We start from the raw sequence: 21,317 nt of genomic DNA on the forward strand, positions 1-21,317 counted from the left end.
GGGAAATGGTGCACATCTGGCCACTTGGTTTTATGGGATAGCCTCTGCACATCTCCTTCCCTGGGGCATCCCCAAATTTCATGACCACATCGAGCAGGCGCAGGACACTGACTCGGAATAAACTTTTTTCCCACTTACAATCCCTGTATAGAACTTAAAACACAAGTCTCCCCTTCTCCTCGGCCTTTCGGTTTAGCCACATCGGGGGCTTCTCCCAGCCTCGTTCCGTTTCCCCTGAGGTCTCAGGCGGAGGCGTCTAGGGAGGTGTCTGCACTGTACCAGGTCAGGCTGGGCTTGGCTTTCCTACAAGCAGAGCACGGAAGACCCCAGAGAGTGGGCTGAAGAATGTGCGCCTGTTCTATTCCTGTCCCCACTTCCTCTCCAGTAAAGGGCAGGCCGAGTTGCTACTGGCTGCCTGAGTGCCACTAATAGACACACAGGCCTGGGGGAAACTGTGTGTCCTACACGGGGATAAATCAGGATCAGCCCCTGGTGTATAAGAATGGAGTGAGACTTAAGAGAAAAACAGTGTACTTTTTATACTGACATGGTGTGCACTGCAGCTACATCAGATGCAAGACACATATTTGGGGGTTCTGGAATGCCCCCTTCCTCCCCTAGGTCCCACAGCCAACACTCATTAAAAATGCCCCATCCTCCTACAGTCACATCATGGAGGACATGGGTTAAGGCAAAGGCGGTCCCCTTCCGAACCCTACCCGGGTCCATGAGAGCTTCATATATAGACAGAGCAGCCTTGGAGTCCTGCTAACGCAGGCCCATTCCTGGGCGATGGCTGGCAGGGATGTGAATCCTAATTCACCAAGGCGATGTGAAGCACACAGAGTAAGAAGGGAATCCCAGGGAAGTGAATACAGCAGCTGCACGCTGAATTTCACCCACCACGAGAGCACCCCAGAAGCTCAAAGGAAAATCCTGTGATGCCGTTTATAGTCTATAAATACATATATGTGGCATGTGCTTCTGTGCAGTGCTGAATAGGATTCGAATCACTGGGCAGAGGGACCTTAAAACAAATACCCCAAGTCCTGATTATAGCTTCCAGATTATAGCTAAACCTTTAAAGAACTCTGAGCTATTTACTCTGTGAGCTGTGCTGACAGTGAGGTTTGAGGGGAGAAGCTGCAGGATCTCCTTCTCCGAAGCCTTTAGGAATAGGAGGGCATTCTGCCCCGCAGTGTTTCAGTGTGGTGTTTCCTGGAGGATGAAGCGGACCCTCAGGCTAGCGGAGCAGACTCCCTGCTTTGCTGGGCCGCACCCACGGCGCTTGGTGACTTTCCACGTGCTGTGCCCTGGAAGGGTCTGGCTGTGTCTCCGGCATCCCAAGCCTACAGGTTAGGGAGATAGATCTCTGCTTCTCTCCAGTCACTGAAGGGGCCGAGCCACAGCAATCAGCAAAATCACCTTAGAACCAGTTCTTGTTTTCTTTTTCTACCACTTTTTTTTTTTTTTTGCGGTACGCGGGCCTCTCACTGTTGTGGCCTCTCCCGCTGCGGAACACAGGCTCCGGACGCGCAGGCTCAGCGGCCATGGCTCACGGGCCTAGCCGCTCCGCGGCATGTGGGATATTCCCGGACCAGGGCACGAACCCGTGTCCCCTGCATCGGCAGGCGGACTCTCAACCACTGCGCCACCAGGGAAGCCCTCTACCACTTTTTTTAATGGATGATGCATTCCCTAAATTTATCCCTTGCTGGGCAAAGTGACTGTAGTGTTGATTTCTCAACACTCATCTTTTTGAAAGGGCTCCTCTGTGTCCAAGCATTTTGGGGGCTGGTCATGTATTTGGATTTGCCTTATGCACACTGGTTATGACTTACAGCTTCTCAAGGTCTCTTCTCAGTCCCAGATTCCTGGACAAGAAAAACCCAGAGACTAGAGCACAAGGCAACTGAACTACCATTGCCCCTCTGGAGTGGCCCCCTAATCCCTGTTGCTAGAAACTTAGTTTCATCTTTCCTTAGAATGGTTTCTATGTAACACAAGGAAGTGTCAGTTGTACAAATAAAGGACTTATTTGGGCAACAGAAAATGATAGAGCAGGTCATCAGGCATCATAAGAATAGCAACAGCAGCACTGATTGTCACTGTGGTTCTTAAACCCTTTTCAGGTTATATCTGCCTTTGAGGCTCAAAGTCACGAATACACTCCACTGGGAAAAAAGTGCACATCTAACTTTACAGACAATTTCAGGGGGTTCAAGGACCCCTTACCCTACCCTACCCTACCCTACCCTAGTGGTCCATCTTTTACAAATTATTCTAGCATACATTTTAGTTTTGACCCTCACACATGCCGCTGCAGGGCTGATATAATTAGCCTCATTTTCAGAAGGACCTAAGGCTCCAAGCAGCGACGTGTTTAATGTCACTTAGTGCAGCGGTCCCCAACCTTTTTGGCACCAGGGACCAAAGTTTCTGGAAGACAATTTTTCCACAGGGCGGGTGGTGGAGGAGGATGGTCCAGGCGGTAACGCGAGCGATGGGGAGCGGCTGTAAATGCAGGTGAAGCTTCGCTCACTTGCCCGCCGCTCACCTCCTGCTGTGCAGCCCGGTTCCTAACAGGCCACGGACGGGTGCCGATCCTCGGTCCTGGGATTGGGGACCCCTGACTTAGTGAGTATATTAGGGAGGCTTTACAAATGTGAGTCACCTTCTTTCCACTTGCCATACTGGCCTATGTTATCTGCCGTGGGCATCTCCATGGTGATCAGGAAGATCCAGCTGGCTGAGTCCCTAGTCCTGTGTTCAGAATTTTTAAGGCACAGTGTGGTGTGTAATTCTGAGTGCAAGTGACCTGGATCGAACTGATGGAGACACGCCAAGCTCTGAAGGGAGGGCTGCCTTACCCAAGATGAATGGTCCGGATGTGCTTCTGCATACCCACTGCAGTGCTCAGAACCTTCCCACAGTTTTTCCAGAGGCATTTGAACATCACCTTCATGGAGTTCTATACATGGGAGAGAAAGTTACATTAAAATGAAAACTAACCCAACAATTTTAATTTTTTCCTTCATTAGAAAAGAAGCAGCGTCCCATGCTCTTGACTATAACTCAGCACACCATTCTAGGAAACCCCCTGGCTGGGGATGATCTTGGTGACCTCAGAGATTTTCTTGCATCCTTCATGAATACTGAGCCCTGCTGGAACATTTAGTTCACTTTCATTGAGGTGGTCACAGTGTCATTTAGGCATTAATGACAGTGTCTAACATTCACTGAGCACTTACCACGTGCCAGGTGCTAGTCTAAGAATTTATCTCACTTAATCCTAAAAGATGGAAGCTAGTATTATCACCATTTTACAGATTCATGGAAAGCTTTCAGGAAAACTTGCCCTGGCTGCGAGCCAGCTTCCAGCAAAGCTGGGATATGAAGTTTGGGAGTCTGGTTCCAGGAACCACTCTCTCCACCAGGATACGGTTCCATCTTCTCTTACAAGGATCTCAGAAGTTTTCCAAAACAGTCCAGCACAGGAATTGAGAGCACCGATTCTGGACTGCCTTTCTCAGGTCCTGGTTTCCTTATTTATCAAGTAGGAACAATAGTACCTGTCTCATAAGGTTATTATGAGGATTGAATGAGGTCATGAAAGTGAATCATTTAGCGCAATACTGACGGGAGTAATTATTCAACCAATGGCAGCTATTATGGTCTTATTATAATTATACTTCCCGGAGTGAATTTGACAGGGAGTGAGTTTTCTCCAGGGAGGGTGCTTGTCGTTGGACTGCTGTCTCTTTGCTAATTGTTTCCATGGGCACGGTGACAATCACTTCCATGTACTCACCAAGTCCCATCCCGTTTTCGCCTGGGAACAGACTAGACTTCACTTCCCAGCCTCCCTTGCAGTTAGGTGGGGTCAGGGCCAGGGGAACATGGGCAGAAGTGACACACATTCCTTCTAAGCCTTGTCCCTAAACTACTTCTCAATGTCACTCAAGCCCCCTCTGCTGACTAGAGGTAGGGGATACCCAAGGACTTAGGGGACAGTAGAACCACTAGATCAGAGATTTTTAAATTTTCAATATTTTTAAAATTGAAGTATAGTTGATTTACAATGTCGTGTTTATTTCTGCTGTATAACAAAGTGATTCAGTTTTATATATAAATATACACACACACACACACACACACACATTCTTTTTCTAAATATTCTTTTCCATTATGGTTTATCATAGGATATTGAATATAGTTCCCTGTGCTATATAGTCAGACCTTGTTGTTTAGATCAGGGATTTTTAATCTTTTGTTTGCCATGAACCCTTCTGGCAGTCTGTTAAATTCCATGGCCCCCTTCTTGAATAATGTTTTTTAATGTTTAAAATAAAATACATAGGATTATGAAAAACTGCAAGAGTACTGAAACAGCTATCAAAATATTTTAAAATTTTGTGAAATGGTAATATATGTACTCTTTAACCCATTAAATAACAAGATCTTTAAGTGAGTCTAGTAACTACCATAATTTCAAAGTAGTGTTAAGCATAAATGATATTTCATGATACCTGCTAAAATTGAACGGTGATATGAAAATATCCATGATTTCTATTGGTCCTAAAGTCACAGGTGGCATTAACTTTATTGTGGTTTGATGTCTTCGATCATAATTGCAGGAAATGCTATATTATAGTTAAAAGATTCATGACAATAAAGATATACTTCTTCTCCCATCCAAGTTCACAGACTCCCTGAATTCTGTCCACCCCCTTTCCGGGACCTGTGGACTCCAGGTTAAGAACCTCTGTACCAGGAGGAAGGAGCCTGGGTCCCTGGAGGATTGTGTGGGGCAGAGACACCCCTTCACCACCCCCGCTGACCTGACTGGATTGTGACATGAGAAGTCCTTTACGGGGTTAAGGCACTGACGTTTGGGAATGGGTTATTTCAACCGTAAGCCTACCCTGACCAGTCAACATAGTAGTCATGACACCTTCCTTGAACTGACGACGGAACTGATGTAGCTTTGTTTACAAGTCTAGGAGGATTTCTGCCCTCAAGCCCTGTTCTAGAAAGCAATCATTTACACATTTAGAGGATGATTCATCAGCTATTATGATGGGATTAATATCCTGATCCAGCCAGCCAGCCACCCGCACCCAAGTCTTTCTCTAGGTTTCTCAGTTGAAACAAGGTACCTGGCAACTTCCCGGAGTGAGGATACCCTGTGTGTTGGGAATGGTCACTTACAGCGTGGCAAGTGGAGGACAGAGCGTGGTGGCACATGGCCACAGTCTGCTGGGAAAGATTAGTGACAGCAGAAGGAGCCCACGCCTCCTGTGGGCTTCATGAGCCCAGTGGCCTAGGGGTCCCATGGGCTCTGGCCAGGTGGCTGGCATTCCTGACACAGCAACCTAGCCATTCCCACTGTAGCTCCCGGGCATCTCAGACAGTCTGCCTGTGCTCCCCGCTGCAATGGGCAGTACTGAGCCCTAGGAGCTGCAGCAGCGAAGAGAGGGAGCAGAAGGTGAGAGAGGGATGTGAGGGGAGCTGAGAAGCAGAGACAGAATTAGGAGACTTTAAAGTACATGATCCTGATGCATCGGTGTTTATTCTAAGGAGACAGTTCACAGATTTCAGGCTCCCTGATCTCCTTGAGCCACTGATCCAAACGCCTGAGATGTAAGATAAACCAAAGGGGGAGAGTTTAAATCTTGCCCTGCCCCCCACCCCAACCCCAAGGTTCACAAAAAAGAATTCTGCTTGGTGTTTTTTATTCAAAGCATATGACAACTTAACAGTATGAATGAACAAATCCTCACCCTAGGAATGCTTTCTGCCCGTTTTTCAAACAATGAAGCTACACTATTAAAAATTAGCTTCCACTTAAAGGAATTAATGACTCGAACCAAAATTACAGGTATCTGAGAGTCCAAATATCCATCTGGAAGTGAAGTCGTGATAGATGAAAACACTTTCTGATTCATTCCAAGCCTTTTTGCTGATGGTAGTCCTTTATTCATTAAACCAGGTAACTATTTAGCAAGGAATAGTCCAGTGGCTGGTGACAGAAAGAAATCTAAGAAGCTGTGCTCCAGGAACTTAGATCCTAGTGGGAGAGACAGAGAAATGATAATAAATGACGATGGTTTCAGGTATGGTAAGGTCACTGGAAATGGGGGTGGGCTGCGTTAGGTCAGACAAAGCCTCTAGAAAGTGACTTCTGAGCTGGGACCTGAAGGTTGGAGAAGAAGCAAGTCATGCTATGAGCTAGAGTTTTCCAGGCAGAGGGAAGAGTTAATGCAAAGGTGTGAAGATGGGGCAGAGCTTGACATATTGTAGGGCTAGAAAGGACAGTGAATTTAGAGGGAAAGGAGAGAGGCTGTGACCTGTTTGAAATAATGTGGAGAGACAAGGAGGGCCAGATCATGCAGGGTCTTGCAGGAGAAGGTAAGGAATTTGGATTTTATTCTAAAATAAAGAAGCTACTGAAGGGGTTTAAGGAGGGGAACGACATTATATGATTTAGGCTTTAAGAAAACATCACTCTCTTCTGGGGAGAGAACAATAAGGTCACCAGTGTGATGCTCCCACAGGTCAGAGAAGAGGGTGGCTGGAAGGAGGTTTAGGCAGTGAGAATGGAGAAAAGTAGACACAGTCAAGATCTACTTTGGTGCTCTGTAATGGCCTATACGGGAAAAGAATCTAAAAAAGAGTGGATATATGTATATGTATAACTGATTCACCTTGCCGTACACCTGAAACTAACACAACATTGTAAATCAACTCTACTCCAATAAAAATAAAAAAAAAAAGATCAATTTTTGAGGCAGATCACACAGTACTTGCTGTTGGGCTGAGCGTGAGGAATGTTAAAAGGGGTGGTGTTAAGGATGACTTCTACAGCTTTGTGAGTCGTGGTTCTGTTTGGGATATGCTCATTTTGAGATACCTGTTATTGATCAAGAGGAGGTGGCAAGTAGGACCGTGGATCTATGAGCCTGGAACTGAGGGGAAGTCAGGGCTAGAGATGTACATTTGGAGTCAGGAGCTGAAGGATTTCTTAGAACAGATCTGGATGAGATCATCTAGGGAAAAAATGCAGCTAGAGATGATGAGAAGGCCCAGGATCCAATATTTCATGTAGGAGATGAAAGGGCAGCCAGAGAGAGAGAGAGGGTGGGGAAAGTGGTAGTAATCCAGACAGTGTGGGATTACCAGCACAAATAGAAGAAAGTGGTGTAAGAAGGGATATGTGACTTATCCAGTATCACCTGATGATTCCTACCAATTAGTCAGTTAGATAAAGTCTTTGGAAATTAATATAGTAGTATTACACAACATATAGAACCAAATTCATTCTACACCTTAGGAATTTTGTAAAGGGTCAAACTGCTGATCGTTTTAGGAACTGACAATCACAGTGGTATTTTTGTGCCATAACAAGTATTATGTGTAACATTCTGTTCCTAGTCTTTGCAATAATACGTCAAGCACTTGCTTCTTGAATTGATTACTAAAGCTTGGTACTGATTATAGAAAAATAAATGTCATTGGTATAACTCCTTTCCTTAGTTAGGAGGAAATAGCTGGTATAGAGGTATTGAATTCCCAAAATACGATGAAGCTGGGCCAACATCCTCTCTAAATCCCTTGGAATTTGGAGACCTACCAATTGCAAGTGTTTGTGTGTCATCTCCTCAATTACGCCCATACTTTTTTGGGCCCCTGCTAAGGGCTCCAAAGAAATCTGTCGCCCAAAGAAAAGTAGGTAATGGAAATGAAGAAAAACGATCAACTTTGCTTCCTCCCTGCTTTTCTCTTTTGCCCGTGGGGTACCACACCATCCCTTCTGATTCCTTCTAGCCCTATCTACACCTTTATAAAGAGACTCTTCATTGAACTCTTCTCAATCACCCCACTTGAGAACACCACCAGCTTCCCCCAGGACCTTGATTGAAACGGGCAAAAAGTAGGTTATAAAAGAATATAAACAACATTATATATTTGGGAGGGTATGTAATACAAATAATTACGTGGTAGAAATTGCACGGTAGAAATATTGGGGAAGGGTATCTTATTTTGACATTAATTTGCAAACATAAAAATTACCCTATTTTAAATTTAAAATGAAAGTCACCCTGTAACACTTGCTTGATTCATTTTTGGAGAATGAAAGTATACTAGCATGAGCACCTTGACTTTAATGAAATCAAGTGACTTCTCTCTACCTAGGTGAAGAATGTTCTCGGGGGAACCAGAGGCCTCTTAAACGGTGCTTAAGTACTTTTCAAAGTCCCCTGACTACATCCAATGGAGACAAATCCTTTGTCTACAGACTACTCACTGTTATGCTAAAGGAAAGCCAGCCATGGGAGGAGGAGAACAGGGAGAAAATAGCTCAATAAACACCCAGAGTGCCACATGGATCCAAGCTTGCCCAAAGAGCCAAACCAAGCAAAGCTGCCGGGGGAGCTGCAGCCTCCAAGTCTGAACGTGCCCCTCTGTGCTTCAGTCCTGGCTTCTCCTCTCAGCTCGAACAGACGTTCACAAAGCTGGGATGTCCGAGGGAGAGAGAGGTCACTGTCGGTTGGGAAGCACAGCGTGCTAGGGTCCTCCACACATCTGCCTGATTAAGCTGAGGTTCCTGGCAGTTTACAAGCAGACTCGCGGAATCTCACACATGCCCAATGCGATATTCACAGCATCACCCAGGAAAGCTCTTTAGAACCACCCAACTTTGGCATCGTGGGCTACGATGGTTGGAAAGAACTTCCTGGGGACTCATCACTTTTGCAGCAGCTTCCAGAATGTCTCTCATACCGACTGCTTTGGGGCTCTAGGTTTCCTTCTTTGGCCAAGAAAGATCTTTGACCAAGGCTTCCTTCTTCATCTTCTCTCTGCTTCCCTTTCCATGGCAAACATCCATGCTGGTTTTGAATTATTTCGTACTCAGGGTACGTGGAGTAGTTTCTATTTTCCTGATAGAACCCCGACTGGTACACAGGACTGACAAGATGACTGCTGAAGGTCACCTTCAGTTCCAAGAGTGCAAACACAGCTGGATTTTGGAGTGCTATATGACACGTCCAGGGATAAGTTCAATTATAGCTATATTCCAGGAGGTACATAAGCATGGCTTTGAGCATCACATGACCAGTTTACCAGACAGCTGCCTGGAGTTAACGTCAAGTTGCCTTTTCTAAGGCAACTGAGAAGATCCTGATGTGTTTTTGTTTTTTTTTTCCTGTACGCGGGCCTCTCACTGTTGTGGCCTCTCCCGTTGTGGAGCACAGGCTCCGGACGCACAGGCTCAGCGGCCATGGCTCACGGGCCCAGCCGCTCCACGGCATGTGGGATCTTCCCGGACTGGGGCACGAACCTGTGTCCCCTGCATCGGCAGGCGGACTCTCAACCACTGCGCCACCAAGGAAGCCCCTGATGTATGTTTTATTTGGCAATTGGTGTGTGTGTGTGTGTGTGTGTGTGTGTGTGTGTGTGTTGGGATGGGCGAGGGGTGGACACTCATGCATCCAGGCTTCCCAGAGAGAAGAGGGTCCAATTATTCTGCACAGGTGAGTGTGCTGCCTCACACATGCTTCCTCAGCCTGCCTTATGGGAAGCCACGCCCCTGGCAGAGGCTGCAACGGCTCTTTCAGAACCAACACGTCTACTCAGACCTTCAGCAGGTTCCAAAGGCTGATAAATGCTGTCCTAAAAAAAACCAGTAACTGTTAGAAGTTGTAGGGATTCCAATTCTTTTCTTTACTGGGAGAGCAGCCTTATACATGTCACCTCACCACCTTGGGACTTTCTTTATTCGTAAAACAAGAGGACTGAACAAGAATAGTGATTTTGGATCTGTGAGGTGTGTGGGTAAATTCCAATGTATACCAAGCAGGGATCAAACATCTCTCAGCTGTATGTGCCATTTATAGATTCTGTGGTAATAAAATTTAAAAATAACAAAGAGTTTTGTAAATGGAATAATAACAGAATGTATCCCCTTGTATCTGGCTTCTATACCTTAGCTTAATTTTTTTTGAGATTCACCCACTGCTCCTTATGTCAGTCATTAGTTGCCTTTTATCGTGGTGTAGTATTCCATTTTATGACATACCACAGGTTTCCAGTTTGGGGTGGCAATGAATAAAACTGCTATGAAATTTGTCTACACGTGTTTTTGTGGACATCCTTTCTTATCTCTTAGGTAAATATCTAAGAGTGGAATTACTGGGTCATATGGTGAATATATATTTACCTTTTTAAAATTTTTTAAAATTTTTATTTATTTATTTTTATATTTACCTTTATAAGAAAATGCCAGACTGCTTTACAAAGTGGTTGTACCATTTTATATTCTCAAGAGCAATGAATGAGGGTTCCTGTTGCCAACATCTGGTATTCTGTACACCAAAAAGTGCACACCGTATGATTCCATTTTCAACAGGCAAAATTAATCTCTAGTGACAGAAGTCAGGGCAGTGGCTGCCTGTCTGGGGTGCGGGGTGGCATCTGACTGCAGAGGACACAAGGATTGCTGGCCTGGATCACAGTGGTGGTTACTCAGGTGGAGACATTAGTCAAAACTCACTGAACTATATACATTTAAAGCGAGTTCATTTTATCACGTGGAAATGATACCTAAATATAGAGTAGATTTAAAACGATTTCTAAAACCACATCAAAAGTATTCATGAATTAATAGAAATCCCTAGTCATTATATATTTTCTCGATCAGTGATTTCTAAAAGTGCATCTCACCTTTGGGGACATCTGTACATTTCCAGACATGATCAAGCGGTCCTGTAACTTGGAAAGGTTGAGCCTGGGCTCGATGATTTCTGAAGTCCTTCGAGCTCCTGGACCACACACTGCCCGGCAGACTATTCTAAGATGCTGTCATTAAATTGCCTAGATCTCTCTTCTTTACCCTGATCCTCCCTGAGGTTAATCAGCTCCCGGGCTCTGGCTGGCAATGCTGTGTCATCACCGTGAAACCCGGTACAGTGGGACCCTGAGCTGCTTTTCTTAGCACCACCCTCCCCAGCAGTTCTAACAGACAGGTCTATTTCTGGAGCAGCAGTTCTTCTCACAGAAGGCACCCCTCTGCTCAAAATTAGTGGGTTAGGAATTAAGTCCGTGCAGAGACTGGCAACAGGTGTATTCGTGAGGGCCTTGAGGGTCTGTTTTCTTTCCGGAGCAGTCATTCACAATTTAAAGTGATTCGCTGCTCTCTGATTCTGAATGACGGAACATGTAGAATGGAGCAAATGATTAATTCTACTGTTTACTGTTTACTACTGTACAACTATGACCGAAGCAGCTTATGTGAACTGAGCTGTTTTTTCTCTGACTTGAGACTCTCTCCAGTCCACAGGTAAAGTGGTTCATGGTCAAGACACCTGTGAAATAAATGAAAATGACAAAGGCTGGAATTTTGTGATTGCTTTTGATTTGTGCTGATGTTCTGAAATGCAGGGTCCTGAGTCAGATTTCCTCACAGGGCCCTGATTTCTGCCACTGTCATTGCTTCCTTCACCCCTCACCTGACGTAGTCTGGCCTCTTCCATTAACCCTAAATAAGCCCAAGGTGGCTGAGATGGCCGAAGGGCTGCAGCGGCCCTGACCTGGTCAGGATGGGTCAGGATGGAGGACGGAGGCAGGCAGCCTTCTCTCTCCACACCCACAGTTCTCAAATTCCATTCGGTCTGTTGTCAAATGGGTAAAAAGGAAAGCAAAATATTAGCAGCCGGCATTTACTGCTCACACAGTCCTCACAACAACATGATCAATATGGTGCTATCATTCTCCATATTGTACAGATGAGGAAACTGAGGCTTAGAGAGGTCAAGTGATTTGCTAAGGTCACAAGAGTACGGCAGCTGGGGTGCTAATTCCAGAGCCCGAACTGTTTTATCCTGTTTAGCAATGGACAAATCCAAAATCTGACTGAATTAGGAATCTGACATGGAAAGAAGCACGTTAGTAATTAGCTATCAGCCCCTCTTGATTTTTCCAGAGGTCGTCAGGAATTGATGGTTAACTCTTGGCCTTCCTGAGAATTGTTTCCTCCCAGACGCCTGGAGCGGCTGTATTTAGGGCCATTGCACCACCTTGTGGTCATGATGGGAACTGCACCTTCCCCGTAGTCCCAGAATCCTGGCTCATACTACCAGGCTTTTCTCCGAGCAGCCTCGAAGTACTGTCAGTCTGAAATTCCAGAGGAAAAATTCTTCTAGAACGGGGCTTGACGCAGTTGACTGGCTGATCTCCAGAGCCGGGAGAAAGAAGCCTTTCATTTCCCCTCCTCGCACCCCACGCACCTTGGCTGAAGGGCCTGTTAAGAGCGATGGGCGCTTCCTGCGGGAAGTCGCGCCCCCATCAGGCAGCCTGGAGTGCCTCTCTCTGTCTTCAATTTCTTTGCGAACCGTTTGCACCCCGCTCCCACCCTGCCATGTCATGTTGGCTGTAGCTGGGTCTGTTTTCTTTCCATGTTGTTTTCTTCTGGGCGGCAGAGGGAAATGTGGATTCCTTCAATTAATTTGCCTCAAGAGTTTCATCTTTGCTCTTTCAGCGAAACTGATCTTATTTCTAACACATTTAGGATACAGGATTTGGGGCAAATCACATAACCTCAGCGAGACTCTTCTGCACAATAGGGATATGACTAGGCCAAGGATTTTTGTGATGATTAAATGACATGCTGCGCTTAAAAGCATTTTGTAAACTGTAACAAAATATGCAAATGTAGTTATTGTCAGCAATTGTTGCTTGCTTACTACTGAGAGTAGGAGATAACGCCTTGTCTAGGCAACGGAACTCACTTCCTCTTTACACAAGTGGAACACGGATCACGTAAGAGGTGACAGTGAGGAAAAGCGATAAGGAGTTTCTGTAATGTGGAGGAAGATGAGGGTCATTGCTTCATAATCAGTATAGGGTATGCCTCCTCCCCCTTTGTTCTGGGGTCCTAAAATGTCCATTACAAAGTTGCTACATTCCTTCCAGTACATGGGGTTTTAGGGCTTGTAAGCCCTTTCTACTTATGGTTGGTCACACTTAATCTTCGTGATTGTCTTGAGAGAGGTTTGATAATGCCTGTTTGCCTGTCTGACAGATTAAGAAGCTGATGATGAGAGGGATGAAGTGTTTTCCTTAAGTTCTCAGGGTAGCAAAGTTGAGTTGAGAATGTGGATCTTTGGATTTCCGATCAGGGCTCCTTCATTTACCACTTATATGTTCCCTCTTTTTTTTTTTTTTTTTTTTTTGCGGTACGCGGGCCTCTCACTGTTGTGGCCTCTCCCGTTGCGGAGCACAGGCTCCGGACGCGCAGGCTCAGCGGCCATGGCTCACGGGCCCAGCCACTCCGCGGCATGTGGGATCTTCCCGGATCGGGGCATGAACCCGTGTCCCCCGCATCGGCAGGCGGACTCTCAGCCACTGCGCCACCAGGGAAGACCTAGGTTCCCTCTTTATAATAAGGAACAGGGGCTTCCAAACTTTTTTGACCAGGAGCCACAGTAAGAGATACATTTTGTACAGTAGACATGTAAGTGTACAACTGAACCAAAGCGTCAAGAAACAGTACTTATCCTGATTATGTACATTGCACCCTATTCTGTCCTATTCATTAAAGATGTGCTGTTCACGGCTCATTAAACCGATTCACAACCCACTAGTGGATTGAGACCTGCAGTTTGGAAAATACCGATCTAGAAGGTTCTCAAACAATCCCCACAGGATACGTGACCATCACAACTGCCCATGGTCTCAAATGGATATTATGAATCTGAGGGAATGAAGAGGAAAATAAAATGAATTCAGAAAGTTTCACCAACTAGAACATATTGCCTAATGGATTACACAATTAACTCTCAGAAATCTTGTGAAATATAATTTTTAAAACTCTAAAATAGCTGCATTACAGTTACTGTGTTTCTACCACATTGTGAGCACAGCATTTATCACTCATAATTATTATTGCCTCTTTACACATTAGTGTCCACCCACCCAACTTTCAACCTTGAAGGAAGGGGCTATGCCTTAATCTCAGGGCATTGAGCACTGTGCTTGTTGGGTGCTCAGTAAATATTGGTTCACTTAATACATTAAAAAAAATGAATTGCAACCATCCTACTTTCCTGTTACGCTCGCTATTCAAAGTACCATTAAGTTCAAAAGGCAACGACTAAAGCGGCAGGGGGGCGGGTGTGATGAATTGGGCGATTGGGATTGACATGTATACACTGCTGTGTATAAAACTGATGACTAATAAGAACCTGCTGTATATATATATAAAAAAAAAGGAAACGGCTTGGTCTATGTAAAATCCTCTCGTTAAAAATTAGGGACTAATAGCTTCATCCTGTTGGTATTACGGGGTGGGGGTGGGGGGCGGAAATCAAGAGGGAGAAGTCGTAAAGAAAGAAGGAGGAACTTGGTTTTCACTCGTTCATGTATCCCTGCTATCCCGACTCCTGCAGAGTGGGTCTGTGCCCTTCAAATAAATGCCACTAGGTAATGATTTTTTTTTTGTCTTTTCCCTTGGTGACTTGACTATCCCCTAATTGAGTTGAAGCCTACAGACCTTAAATACGAGTCTGACTAATGCAACCTAATTGCGGTGCAAGAGTATGAATTTTGGCTCGTGGCTAGAGTAGAAAGGAAAGGCTGTGATGGGCCTTCAGCAGCGCATCTTCCAAGCATTGGGGGTTCCCTGCGCTGTGAGTCCTTGCCACAAGGCTGGGCCACGCTTGCTGAGAGCCAAGGCCACACACTCTGAAGGCCCCAGAGAGAAAGTCTGTGCAGCCTGAAGCAACAGAACAAGACTCCAGGTCCACGCAGCCGTCTCGCCTATGGGTTCCCACTGATAAAAGTACTAGCCTCTCTCCCCGTCTAGTCAAGCGAAGACGCAGTGTCTGCGGGGACCCACGGGATGCCGGAACAACTCCAGGCCCCCTGCCCAATGGACTGGAGTGTAAAACAGCAACTCTTCATGCCACTGCCTCCGGGAAGGACAGCAGACTACATTAATGCCCTGTTCTCTGGGCAGAGAGAGTGCGTACACCACCTCCCCTGCTACACATGCTGCGTGATGCTAAGAGAGACACAGGGAGGGACGGTGTTGGATCAGTGCCATCTCTTTGTTTTTCTCTTTGAAATGAACTGGGGGAAAAAAAAGGTTGCGCTGCAGTCCTCGGGGTTTCCTTTGGATTTTTGTTTGTGAATAGTCATTAATAATGAAGATGCCAATTGCGAATTAAAAGAGTAATAGATAATAACAGTTTCATATTTACATGGAGATTTAAAAAATATTGTTAAAATGTTTTCTAGATAGAGCAGTAGAATTTCTTTATTCAATGAAACAGAAATGCTTTTTAAAATCGTGAGTGAACATAATGATTTAAATGTATGTGAAGAGAATGAAAAGAATATGAGTTTTCGCTTCAGGCAGACCTGGTTTGAATGGCGGCTCTGGCCCTTCCTAACCTGCAGGACAGGAGAGACTTAAACGTATAATCTCCCTGGTCCTCAATCTCCTCCTCTCAAGACGGGAAAATAATACTTACCGTACAGGACTGCTGTGAGGATTAAATAAAAGTGTAATCAATTCATTTATTAAATCAATTAATTAGACCTCCTTTTTCACTTCTAATTTAATAAATGTATAATTTGGGGTATATTACTTATATACTACCTACGTTTATATGTTAGCTTTCATGTATATTTCACACCTGGTTTTATAAAAATAAGATGCAAAATATTCTTTCCAACAACGCTTCAGGGCTCAGTGAAGCGGAAAAGAGAAAAACATATTAATTTTATTTTACAGATGAAGAAGTTAAGTGCCAGGAAGAGAGTGAGTTAATTACCAAACCAAGCCTGAAGTCCAATTTTCTGACTTCCAAATACTGGTAAGTCCCAGGTTATCTGATGTTAACTCTTAACCAGTGCAGCAACTTACAACCAGGGGAGAGCATGGGGATGGGAAGGGGGGAATGCGTCCTTGGAAGAAACATATTAATATTTTAGTCGTTTCTGTTTGTCTTTAGCCACGACCCTTAATTTATTTTGAAACTTCAAGAACATTAGAGGGGAAGAGAGGAAGGGGCGTGGGTTGGAGAAGTACCAAAATCGCCACCCCAGGATCAAACCCGCCCTTAGCGGGCGGAGGGAAAGCACCGTCCCGCAACTGAAACCCGAAACCAACCTTTCGTTTCCTGGGAATGGGCTCGTCAAAGAGAAGGTTGCTGGCCTCCGCCTCGTCGATGCCATCGTCCGGGGGCGCGGGGCTGCGGAAGGGCTTGAAGCTGTCGGCGGACAGCGGCGGCGACGGCGTGGACGGGTTGGACTGGTCGCTGGGGGCGCTCCAGCTCCAGTAGCCGCTGCTGCTCGTGCTGGAAGGCACGCCGCCTCCCTCCTTCCACGATCCGCTCAGGCCCTCTGTCCGTTCACACAAGCACAGCGTCAGTACCCAGTCCCGGACCCCGGGGAGCCCAGGCATGGGTAAGAGGGGAAACGGGGGCCCGGATTCCATGACGGTGAAGGCACCTGTAGCCCACTTGGCAATTTGCAACAGCTGCGCATGTATGTGTTACTCTATTTATACTTCCAAAAAGAAAAAAAAAAGCCCCATTATAGTTTATAAACATTTATTTTAGCCACACGATAACAGGTTTCTCTAAGAGTTTTCTGATGGGTGTTGCTTTGTGCAACACTAGTTCTTTCGGATGAGAGTGGAGATTACATAAAAACGAGGGGAAAAAAAGATGTTCTGGTTCCGTAAGTTTGGGAAGACCGGCGTTTACGGACTGTATCCCTAAGGGAGAAGTCATTTGCGGTATTTCCCCACACGCCACACCTCCACATTTTAACACTTTAAAAGGAATTTCTTACAGGACTGTGATTCTTGGAATACATTTTTAGAAAGAGTTAGTCTAAGATTTAAGAACCTAAGAGAACGAATTTCTGATTAGTTACCTAAAGCCATTTACCATCCTGCTTTTTATAAGAAACAATCGTGCCTTACATTTGGTGTGTGTTTTACATCTTACAAAGCTTATTCACACAATCTCCTGCATTCTCACAATATCTTTCAGGGTAAGGATTATCATGCCCCTTTTACAGACAAGGACCCTGAGTCACCAGGAATTGAAGTGATTTGCCATTTCACCATGATTAGTATATAACTTGGACGGGCCAGGGCCCCAAACCCTGGTATACCAGTTGGCCTTCTTTCTCCTTCAGGGCATGCAGGCCCTGTGTTGTGAGCATTCTCCCTTCTCTCTGGCAAAGCTGATATCGTAAAAGAAGTTATTGGTAATAATTACTGATAAGATTGGTGTTGAATTTTACCTTTCCACTTGTGGGGGAAAACATGATGAAACGCTTGCTAATATAGAGAGATCTTTGCTCAGTTTGAATGTCTTCAGGGGGCTATTTTAATCACAGAAGATGTGCTTTACTTTTCAAAATGCCCAATCTTAATTAGCATTTGTATAAATTTGACTTTCTTTTTGGATAATTTCTTCTCCATATTGATGCACATTTTGAATAGATTAAACTATATTTTAACTCCAAGGAGGAAAAAAATCCCAAAATGACTCATTAAAAAAATGCTGTTAACATCTGTGTAATTAGTAATGAAGAGAAGACAAATAGCAGACTAGCATTCATGGAAAAATTTCTCAACTACCTTCACCTAATTATAGGCTTCCAGAATATTCCACAACTTATATCAAGCAAAAATTTCAGTTAGATGAATGAAGTTTTAAGTTGAATAGCATAAGTAAGTTGACCATCTCCTTAAAGCCAGGCTCTAACAGAATTAAGGGTCATTTATGCAGGCTCACACCTTGACAGCAGCAACAAAACCAAATCAGCATCTCAGTCCCTGTAGTCTCCACAGAGACTGATATACTCCCTGGACCCAAGTTGCCTCTGAAAGCTCCATTCAATACAACATGAATTCAAGAGGAGCCCAGTGTAAGGCCTTAGGTAATACTACCTGGTGTGACCAACTCACGTGGCAGGCCCAGGAGGCTTACAAATATATCACAGCATGCACTTGTAAATAAAACAAGTGCATAGTGCAAGATCCGTAATCATGTCAAGTATGAGGAACTGAAATTATTTTGAGAACCAACAATTGTTACAGTGTGGTTACACTGCTTCATGCCAATGCCAAAAGTTCATCTGTTTGTTTACCCGTGAATGACATTTCCTTTAGAAACACTATTTAGGGACCTCCCTGGTGGTCCAGTGCTTAAGAATCCGCCTTCCAATGCAAGGGACTCGGATTCAATCCCTGGTTGGGGAACTAAGATCCCACATGCCATGGGGCAACTAGCCCGCATGCTGCAACTACTGAACCCACGCGCTCTGAAGCCCGCGCACCACAACTAGAGAGCCCACGTGCCACAACTACTGCGCCCATGCGCTGCAACGAAATATCCCGCGTGCCGACCTGAAGATCCCAAGTGCCACAACTAAGACCCGATGCAGCCAAATAAATATTTAAAAAACAAACACTATTTAATCAGAAGGACAATGGAATCTAGAAATATATTTTTCAGAAAATTCTTCAGAAAAAAGTCAGAACCAATTCATAATATTTTTCAGGGAGCAGTGTCTCCTTATCATCTTAAACATGTGTTTGCTAAAAATGCAGACAGGCATTTTGCTGAATCTCACCCTCTTTGCCGACCCACATCCTAACAAAATGATCCTTTTCCAGCACAGTAAAGGATCACAACAGTTTCCAAAAATTCACTGATATACAATCATTCTGGAGATAATTTTTATTTCTAAAAAAAAAAAAGCCTTCATTATCATAAATTGCTTCCCCTTTTTAAGAATTTCCTCCCCTTTGCAGAATAAATGAGAGATATCAGAAATCTGGGATTACTATTTGGATAGTTATTTTTTAAGTCATAATGAACACTTTCTTTATAACTATGCTAAGAAAAGTTTGTATTGAAGAAGCAAAAGGTTTATTTTGATTCTAACATTTCAATACAAAGAAATATTTAAAATGTTCTCAAAGTAAAAATATTCAATGGTAAAAAGAACGATTACATCAAAATTACTGTTTTCCCCTGAGGATTCCGTGAAATTCTGTAATTCCTTTTTCCTAGAATAGGTTTTGGGGATGACTTCACTTTTGCTTTTCCTATCATCTTTCTTTAGCAGCTCTGCCACACTGAGAGGGACATCAGGAGAAATCATGCTCATCTCAAGAGCACGGTGTCTACTCTGTGTGAGGAGGTGACATCACCCAGCTTGAGGTGAATTACGACGGTGGGCCCTCCTGATTTCTGGTATTCATCTGAATTCCCAGTATCTTGACCATTCTTCCCACTTACAAATGGACTGGAGTAAGTTTTGGTGAGGATTCAGTGGACGTTCCACAAATTTATTTTAACACCTCCTGCTTACAACCAGATTATGGGTGAACCCTAGCTCTAGCTCATCATTGACTAGGCTGGCTTTTGAGAGAAGGTCTTCCCTGACGGTTAAGTTCCATCCGGTGGTCTCAGTACATTACATTCACTGGCGTGCAATGTGGCTTCTGCCACGGGCCATCCACTGTGACTGCTCTTGCCAAAGCCACAGAATTCTTCGTGAGGCAGAACTGAGTCCTTCTCATGCTTGACCTTCTGAAGCATCAGAGGTTGCTCCCTGAGACAAGCTTTTCCCTTGACTTTCAGGAAGTCACACTCTCCTAATCTCTGCTTCTCCAGTTACCCCTCCCTCCGCCTCTCCCTGGGTTCTTTTCCTTCCATGATGAGAAGGCTCACGACTTCCCTCTCAGCCACCTTCTCTTCGCCCTCCACTTCTCTACAACCCTCTCAGGGTCATTTCATCTGTGCTCATGGCTTCAAAATGTTGCCTTCCAATTCCACATCAGCCCAGACCTCTCTCCCAGGCTGCGCCCAGATCCCCATCAGATGCTGCCTCTTGAATGAATGATCCTCAGGTACTCCGCACTAAACGTGTTTCAAGCTGGACCTGTCATCTTCTTCAGCAACCCCACTTCTCGCTCCAAACATTCACTAATAGGTGTCTTCTTCTGCCTTTGTTCCCCATCTCAGGGAATGGGCTTCCTTGCGGAAGCACAGCAACTTCACAGAAGTCACCCTTATCACTGCCCCTCCTTCATCCTCTCTGTCCATCACCAACTCCTGTTGATTCTGCCTTTTTCACATTTCTCAGTTATGCCCTATATGTATCCACACTGTGACCACCAAGATTCAGGACACCCACATGTGATTTTCTTGTTTATTTTTTGTTTTGCCCTGTAAATCCAGTTATAACTTTCTAGTGCCTAAATCATTTAATAGCTCTCCTATAGCCTCAGATTAATGTCCAAACTCACAACCAGGCATACATGGCCCCCTGATTTCCTGCCAGGCTCTCCAACTTCATCTCCTACTGCCCTCCTGATTCATCATATTGAATTATGCAAGTCAATATTATATCATGACTAAGGAGATCTGGAATCAGGAAGATAGAATAGAATTTCAGCTCTGCTCTTTACAAGTTAATTAATCCCCAAGTGCCTCAGTTCACTCATCTGTAAAACAGTGATATCATCTCATAGAATTGTTGTGAGAATTACATGAGATAAAGCAAACTTAGTACTTGGCACATAGTAAGTGCTCAATAAATGCTAGCCATTAATACAGCTGTGATAGTCTTCCCCCCCCACCCCCCGCAAAGAGACTGTACACTACCTGGGAGTATGGACACTGTTTCAGTGATGTATTCAAACCATCTATTATGGTACCTAATAAATATATACTGAATGAAAGAACAGATTAAGAAGCCTAGGATAATGCTTTTTCAAAATATTTAATCTTCAGAGCTCTTTGATCCAACTCCCTCTCCAACCAAACAGAAAAAAAAAGCTGGGGAAGTAACTTCATTAGACCAGTCTCCATTTACCTGGGGGAAAAAGGAACACAGGTTCTCAAAGACGTGTTCTGGAAAGGTGATGGGGATCAATAAATGTGTAGTGAAAGGATGGATGCATGAATGAGATGCAGTGGGGTCTTTGGGATGACGGAAAGGAGGCTGATAGCTCTGGGGTCCACTTCTTCCGCATTTCTCCTCACTTCCTACTGACGGGTGAGCGTTAATTGTTCACTGCGTGTGGCGGGAATGAGACCCCTCAAAGAGAAGCTCTGCTCTCAGGGTCAGAGGGTCCTCCCTGTGCCCCATACCCCAGCCTCACCGTTCTGCCGCACAGGAGGGCTCCGAACCAAAGGGCTGGTGGACAAGCTGGTTAGTACCATCGCTGCTGTCACCTTGTCCATGTCCAGTTCCTCTGAGGATTTCCTGGAAAACAGGGA

General features: G+C 44.8%; 1 protein-coding gene across 6 annotated transcripts in view; it reads right to left on the reverse strand.

Moving 5' to 3' along the window:
* Positions 1-21,317, reverse strand: part of ZNF704 (zinc finger protein 704) — a 210,632-nt gene that overhangs the window by 20,135 nt on the left and 169,180 nt on the right. For all 6 annotated transcript variants that reach the window (XR_009536381.1, XR_009536383.1, XR_009536380.1 and 3 more), the window contains 3 exons: positions 21,200-21,303; positions 16,175-16,407; positions 2,871-2,971 (listed from right to left, as the gene is read on the reverse strand). Coding sequence is in view for 2 of the 6 variants with exons in the window: in XM_060127787.1 (XP_059983770.1) it covers positions 2,871-2,971; positions 16,175-16,407; positions 21,200-21,303 (438 nt within the window). In the remaining 4 variants the exon portion in view is untranslated. The remainder of the gene's footprint in view (positions 1-2,870; positions 2,972-16,174; positions 16,408-21,199; positions 21,304-21,317) is intronic.

The sequence above is a fragment of the Lagenorhynchus albirostris genome, chromosome 17 (assembly GCF_949774975.1).
Source record: "Lagenorhynchus albirostris chromosome 17, mLagAlb1.1, whole genome shotgun sequence".
In the NCBI taxonomy this organism is placed as follows: Eukaryota; Metazoa; Chordata; class Mammalia; order Artiodactyla; family Delphinidae; genus Lagenorhynchus; species Lagenorhynchus albirostris.